Below are 7,355 nucleotides of genomic sequence, written 5' to 3'. Positions count from 1 at the left end.
GTTTTTCTTAAATATTGGGTCCAAATTGCTTAAGTGCAACGCGTCACAGTGTGAAAACGATTGTTACAAAAAATCAAGACAAAAATATCACCTCAAGTCAAAACAAACAGAACTAATGAATGATACAAGTGAACGTAATGAACATAATCACAGGTGTCTTTTTCAAGTTTCCTAGTAAATAGTTACAGCAGGATGTTGAACCCAGAGGGGTTTTCTATATCACAGATCAAGCTGATGGCAGTAAGCTGTTATACCGTTACAGGAAGTAGAGCGAGCATGGGAAATGAAACGCGAGCGCCGTTTATAAAAGACGAGGTGGTTCAACGAGTGATGGGTTAAACATTTTTCAGAGAGTTATTTGTGGCCTGCTGCTTTGCACGCCACAGACAGCATGGAGACGCTTCTTCTTCTATTTCCTCAATTCAGCTACATGCCCCCAAAGGAGGAAGCATATTTCAAAATGTTTGGTCCAGTAGGCTTACAGACACCAAAGATGAAGGACGACAGTAGCAGGTTGGTGTGTGATTTTCCGTCATTTTTAAATGTTTACCTGTTTTCTGAAGTTGAATATTTTCAGGGGGCTTTAGCAATTTCTAACAGCTATTACAAGAAATTGGAGCAGTACAACTTTAATCAACCAGAAATAGATTCAGCAAGCGTTTTTGTACAAAGAAGAAATATTTTAATCTGTAATATTCACGACATGTCTCCGTACCTTGTAGATTTGCCTTTTCTGTGCTGCTCAAAGCTGCTATAGCTGACACCATATAAGGCTGTTGAACTTAAAAGCTGCCGTCTTCCCTCATAAGGGTCTCCACGCTTTTCTTAAAAAACACGTCAGCTTATGTGACTGAACTTGCAATCTGTACTATGCTGCAGAGCTGTTGTGCAATTCATATTGTGCCATGAAAGCCACTTCAGAAAGTGTGCCTTTAAGGAGAAAAGTTTGCTGCAATTGTAAGTGCACCTTCTGGTCTTTTATATTTGTTCTCCCTTGTTTGCAGGCAGAAAGAGAAAGAGAGGAAGAGTCGGCTTAGCCTTTTTCTCACCAAGTCAGGCTCTCACGAAAACGTCAGTCCCAGTAAAAAGACAGCTACGACACCCAGCAAGTGAGAAAGAAAAAAAAAAATCCATTAACTTCTCATGCAGGCCGTGGTATTTTGCACAAGCGTTATCCCTTTTTAACCTCAGATTTCTGTACCCTCCATGACTCATTACACACTCACAGATAAATGACATCTAGTACGTCTCTGTGAGAATCCAAGACATTTTTTTTTTTTTGCTGCATCATTAGAGGAGAGCTGACCGCATCTCTGATTTGTTTCACAGCATCTCAACGGAGGCAGCTTTGCAATGGAGCGACTCCTTTGAAGAACTACTAAAGCACTCAGGTCAGATTAATGCCTGAAACTTTTCAAAAATGTTGTGTCGAATTGCCGTCTAAAACCGTTTCTTGTGCTGTCAAACGCTTTGCTTCATTTGAATTGTAAACTGTAACACAGTGTTCGAAGCGCTAAATAGTTAATGGGGAGTGCTGTGAGAGTTTCACTACATCTTTTAATGTTTGTTAACACAGATAGTAATACAGAAACTGTGCAACTTCCTCCCCTCGTCACAGATGCCGCACAGAAACACTGTGACCTGCTGTCGTTTTGGCACGGTTAACAGATCCATGTAATAACATCCACACTTTTGAGCACACTCACACATATTATGGTTAAGCTGTTTCGGGATAGTTAAACTGACTATAGAGCTGAGACTCATAGATTATGAAGTTTTGGCAGGTTTCCACAACACACTGAAATGTGGAAGCTACATGTCCTTAAACAGCTGTAGTTACAAGAGCGTGACTAACAGTGTTTCTCTGTTTCTCTGTTTCTGTTTCTTTACATCAGATGGGGTGGAAACCTTCTCTCAGTTCCTCAGGACAGAGTTCAGTGAAGAAAACATTGAGTTCTGGTTGGCCTGTGAAGAATACAAGACCACTGATTCTGAGACAAAGCTGCTGTCCAAAGCCAAATATATTTATACAATTTTTATTGAATCCGATGCCCCTAAAGAGGTATGACATATGCCTTTTTTTACATCACAAACGGCATGGATGTTGTGTTGCTAAGCTGGGCTTCAAAAGCTTAACCCCCCCTGGAGTGCAGTTTACCGTTTTTCTTGGCTTATTTGTCAGTGAGGGCTGTTGACAACTTGAAATATTTATATTATCGTAATAAAAAAATAACAGTAGGCGAATTCTAAAGTGCTGTGTAGACAGGAGCCCGCAGCAACTTGACCTTTGCGAACAATCATTAGGAGCAGCAGCTCGTCGAGGTCATGTACACGGCTGCAAAGCAGGTTGAGTTATTTCTGTGCGAGACAGTTGTGGTTTAAAAGGTTTCCACTCACTTTGCAAAGATGATGCGACCACCATCTGATATGCTTTCAGGGCCCATAGCATATTTGACCGTTAAAGAGTTCTGCGTCTGGTTTGAGGTTTTCACATTCCTCTGCAAGAGTGGAGAGAGCATCTCCCACACACTTTCAGTCTAAGATGAGTGCATATGTAAATCTGAAAGAGGGTTTTCAGAGCAGCGCTGCAGTGGCATTATTGCACACAAGTACACAGCTCGAGCGATTTGAAGGGAGAAACAAATGTAAATGAATGCAACCTTCAATACTGATGGTAGACGATAGCGTAGTTTCACACGCATGCATATTTATTTTGAAAGCTGCTGGTAGTTTTTCAAAGGAAAGTATCTTAAGAATATTTCAGTCTATAAAGGGCATAAATATGGTTTTGCCGCCAGTAATTAAACATTAAAAAGCCAGTCACGAGAGTAGGAGGCAGAAAATTAACCTCTATCTGTGATGATATCTAAGAAACTGATGTGTGTCAGTGACTGTTTAAACTCAGATTATCTAGAGTTGAAATATAGTGTCAACAAAAACACGCACGGGGAAAGAAAACTCACGCTCTGAGCGCAGTTATGAATAACTCACATTTTGGCTTTGGAAAGCGATCCATTAATGTCAAGGTGAGGTTTGACATTCTTAACCTTTTTTAAAAGATCCTCAAAAGCAGGCACAGCAGAATTATTTTCTCTTAAGAAGAGCATCTTGACATTCTGAAATTGACTTTTATTTGGTGTCGCGTGTGTGTGTAACCTTCTGAAACATCGAGATGTGGAGTTTCTCCATTGTTGTAAACGACTCCACGCAGCGCTCACTGCGGGTTTCGGGGTTTCCCCTCTCTTATCAGTAACTTGCATATCTACTCAGGCCTTTGTCTAACCCACTGTCTGCCCCTGCTGCAAACCTACGCAAAAATCCCAAACTCGGGTTGAAATGTACGTGGGCAAGTGTAGAGTTAACATGTGTCCCTATTTTTCATTCAGATCAACATTGACTATCACACCAAGACGGCCATCCAGAACAACATGGCAAAGCCCACAACGAGCTGTTTTGAAGCAGCTCAGATAAAAGTCTACAGCCTGATGAAAAAGGACTCCTACCCCAGGTTCCTGCAATCTGACATTTATCTGCGACTCACCAGGAGGAAAGGGCCCGGAGCCACCATGTTTCGCAGAAGGTCACGCTCCTGTGTATTCAACGACAGAGGGGAGGCCACGACCGAACCCTCAGCCTGGTAGCTTGGAGGAGCAGTAGCTCACTCTGTGCGATGGATTAATTATTATATTGCAGCACAACTGCTGAAATATAAAGTGTGGTGCGGAAGTTTATTATTTTCCACAGGTTTGCTTCTGCAGAGTGCATTATTTTTTTATAACCACCGTTGCCACAGTGGATTACTCCACATGCACAGCACTGTGACAGCATGCCAGCAATAGTAATCTGAATAACATTTTGGGAAGTACATTTGTTTGCTTTCTTGAATGCACAGACTGCTACAAATCTTAAACGCGTGTGCGGTAAATGCGTGGCTACAGCTAGAAGCTGGCTAGTTTAGCTTAGCATAAAGGCCGTTAACAGGAGATTATAGGCACAGAAGCTCTGTTTCAGAGTCACAAAATTCAAGCGCAGTTCCTCTAAAGCTAATTTTGAAAGCTTTAAGCTTTATATGTTAACAGTTCATTCTGTGGAGAGAAAAAAAGATAGTATTTAAAGAAGTTTCACTTCATTCTGAGTCTTTGTGATGGGATACGCTAACGGGCTGCGGGCGGTAGCTTTATGTCATGCAGATAGGAGAGTTCACAGGATTAACCTTCAGCTACAAGAATAATCTCAAAGGTTACGTCACAGCCATGTGGTTATCTGAAAATAATGGACGCCCCCTGGTCAATCAGAATTGAATATTCTCAGTGGCCATTGTATGAAACCAGGTTACTCCGCAGCATCTGTGGATTGATCTATTATCCATTCTTTTCCTCAGAGGCGCTTTACTTGTGGATTCAATCTTTATTGATGATTTTTAGATATATTTTTTTTAAATCTCACAAAACTTGAATGACAATGTGATAGCTAGCTGGAGACAGAATCTCAGATGAGACGCCTCCTCCCCACTGACAGTATCCAGCCAGCCGTACAGGCAGCCACACTGAGGCAGCCCTCGTGACTTCAGACTGGGTATACTTCATTTGGTTTGTTTTCCGATCCAACAACAGCACCTTAAAACACCATTAATGCAGTCAATGCAGCATACGAGCCAATTTGAATGTGTCTCATTAAAAGGAATTCATGAATTTATCCTTCTATCGCACTGCCCACCTGTCTCAATACTAACTTGCAGTGACAGCCTGCTGCAAAAGTACAGAAACCTTTTGTTTTTTTACAGATCTCTTATTTCTGCTGTTAATCAAAGACTCATTTTTTTCACACCAAGAAAATGTATCTGTGCTATTTGAATACTAATATTATAAATTATGATTGCCTTTTTTTCCGTTTGCTACCACCTAATAATTTATGTATTATTCATATGTCATCATACGTGTTGACTTGCTGTAAATGATGTGGAGTAACTCAAATAAACACTTTCTTATAAAGCACTTTTAATGAGGCCTTCAGTGGCATTAATTACTCTGAATGACCGCATCTAAATGTGAAAAATCGAGCTGTAGCGTGTGCATATTACACTAGTGGGGGAAATTGTGATCTTGTGTAGCTCCCTATTCCAAATCACTGAAAAATTAACAGTCCGTATCAGGTCCCACCACTCTAGCACGAAATTATTCATGTTACTGTATATGTATGCACAAGCTATACTTCTTGTAAAGACAAATGTGTATTAATTCAGAATTGTTGCCCCTGAACTCTTGAATATGCATGCAGGGGCAGGGATAGCTCAGTAGGTAAAGTGGTCGCCCCATGATCGGAAGGTCGGCGGTTCGAATCCACTTAACGGCTACCCTGAGGTACCCCTGAGCAAGGTACCGTCCCTACACACTGCTCCCCGGGCACCTGCTTAGTGGGCTGCCCACTGCTTCACTGAGTGAATGGGTCAAATGCAGAGAAAAACAAGTAATTTCCCCATGGGGATCAATAAAGTATCCATTATTATTATTATTAGACAGACTACATCTAAGTACTTAAAGCGGTACATACACACATAGTGCTGGTTTAGCTCATTAACACAGATGTCAAGGATTCAAGAATGCTTTAAAGGGATAAAGTCAATCTCAGCCCAAGTACCTGTCACTCTATAAAACCTGTGCAGAATACCTCACATTTCCCATTAATTATGCATCCATCTAGATGGCAGCAGCAGCAGCATGCATACACTGCAGTTCCTGCTGTCTTCTCATACCAATAGTCAAAGAAGGAGTGTGGGGTGTGGGATTTATTGTAATGGTCTTTTAACAAAGGTAGTAGCTCTGCTGCCCTCCCAAATACATCACAGCATAAGATTAGTTGCCCGCTAAGACTTTGCTGGCAGATTCCGTGTTTCTTTCCCCATTGGCATTTAAATTCGAAGCTCTGTCTATGCTAAAAAGCCTCTAAAGTCACCCACAAGTTAAAGATGTATTGTGGAACTGCTGAAGGGAAACAAAAGAGTAAGAAAGCAGTTTGCCTGGAGATATGAGGCTTGTAAAACACAATGAATACCAGTCTAAGAGGAGTTTAAAATGAAAAAGATGTGTTATAAGGTGGCTAACAGTGGATTTTACAGACACTTTCTCCAGTATGTTTTTGTTTTAAAAGATTACTCAATGTAGACCGAAGAGCGTCAGCAGTTTATGTACCTGCCGGGCTCTTGTCTCCTTTTTGAGAACAAGTTTGTCCCGTCTCCGGAGCCTGTGTGGCTCAAATTTAGCAAGAGATTTGCTGACACCCAGGCTCACATATTGAGTTGCGAAATCTTCCCCCGTTAGAAATCCATTTGCACTTGATGTGGTTGACCTGCAAAGATATTGACACACTTCAGTATATTTCACTGCAAACAGAGGGCCATGTCGAGTTTAAAAATCTTGAGGTGAGAGTTTGTATTTTGTATTAAACCTCCACTGAAGTAACAGAAGCAGCGAGGCACCCATTTATGCTGGGAAAAATCAGCACTGCTGATTCTTAAAGTGGCTCCATGTTTATCAGTGGACTGGGGGCAGGTTTCTGGAGGAAGTAGCCTAAATCGTTTTTAGGAATAATGTCAGACTGAAGGCAAAATGAAACATTGAAACACACGTTGTCAAAAAACATGTCAGTTGCATAAGATCTATAGGAGCAGGCTGAAATAAGTAGCAACTGTACGTATAAGTGGGAATGTAACATTTAACAATTAATAAAAGAAAAATACATAACATGTTTCACCAAGGACAAGTCGATGCTCTGTCAAGATTTTTACTGTTGTTTATAGAACAGTTACATTTGAAGGTACATGAGCAAGAAAGAAAGGCAGAAAGCCTGCTGCTGTCTTTTAATATCATGTAAGTCAAAAGTCATCACCTTCAAGAGTTCGAAATCTCATTTAAATCAAGTGCTGATCGCATCTTCGCTCTGCACCAATCTCTACCCCACAGTCTTGAGGAGAACAGACAAACCCCCCGTTCGAGTTCAAATGAATAAAGCAAGCGGAGCGCACAACAAAGGGAGACAGGCTGAATCAGAGCCGTCAGTAATTATACAGGATGGTTGACACAAATGTAAAGATAGGACAACTAGAGTGCCCCCATGTGTATGGTGAAAAAACTGCATCTCTACTTGCTGTGGGAGTAGTGAGACGCTGCATACATTCTAGGCCAATTTATTAGGTACACATTACTACTGGTGGGTCAGGCCCCCTTTTGCTTTTGGAACTGGCTTACTTCTTTGTGACGGAGATTCAACAAGGTGATGGATGTGGTCAGCAATGGTACTCTGTGATGTTTAAAAGATGCTCAGATGGTACTAAGGGACCCAGAGTGTGCTAAGATCTC

At 41.3% G+C, this 7,355-nt stretch overlaps 1 protein-coding gene across 1 annotated transcript; it reads left to right on the top strand.

Annotated features, from left to right (window-relative positions):
* Positions 1 to 311: 311 nt before the first annotated feature.
* rgs18 (regulator of G protein signaling 18) lies at positions 312 to 4,989 on the top strand. Its single transcript, XM_085389821.1, has 5 exons — positions 312 to 513; positions 1,005 to 1,109; positions 1,330 to 1,391; positions 1,896 to 2,062; positions 3,387 to 4,989. Exons 1-5 carry the CDS (start codon positions 392 to 394, stop codon positions 3,639 to 3,641), a joined length of 711 nt encoding a protein of 236 aa, XP_085245947.1. The 5' UTR covers positions 312 to 391; the 3' UTR covers positions 3,642 to 4,989.
* The last annotated feature ends 2,366 nt before the right edge of the window (positions 4,990 to 7,355 follow it).

Source organism: Rhamphochromis longiceps, linkage group LG18 (genome assembly GCF_057381845.1).
Source record: "Rhamphochromis longiceps isolate RC_006_pf linkage group LG18, R_longiceps_female_GT1.1, whole genome shotgun sequence".
NCBI classification, from domain to species: domain Eukaryota; kingdom Metazoa; phylum Chordata; class Actinopteri; order Cichliformes; family Cichlidae; genus Rhamphochromis; species Rhamphochromis longiceps.
This window is presented reverse-complemented; position numbering and strand designations above follow the sequence as displayed.

Coding starts and splice junctions, on each gene's coding strand:
- rgs18 (XM_085389821.1), top strand. CDS start 392: ATGGAGACGCTTCTTCTTCTATTTCCTCAATTCAGCTACATGCCCCCA. Junction 514..1,004: donor ATGAAGGACGACAGTAGCAG/GTTGGTGTGTGA, acceptor CCTTGTTTGCAG/GCAGAAAGAGAAAGAGAGGA. Junction 1,392..1,895: donor AGAACTACTAAAGCACTCAG/GTCAGATTAATG, acceptor TCTTTACATCAG/ATGGGGTGGAAACCTTCTCT.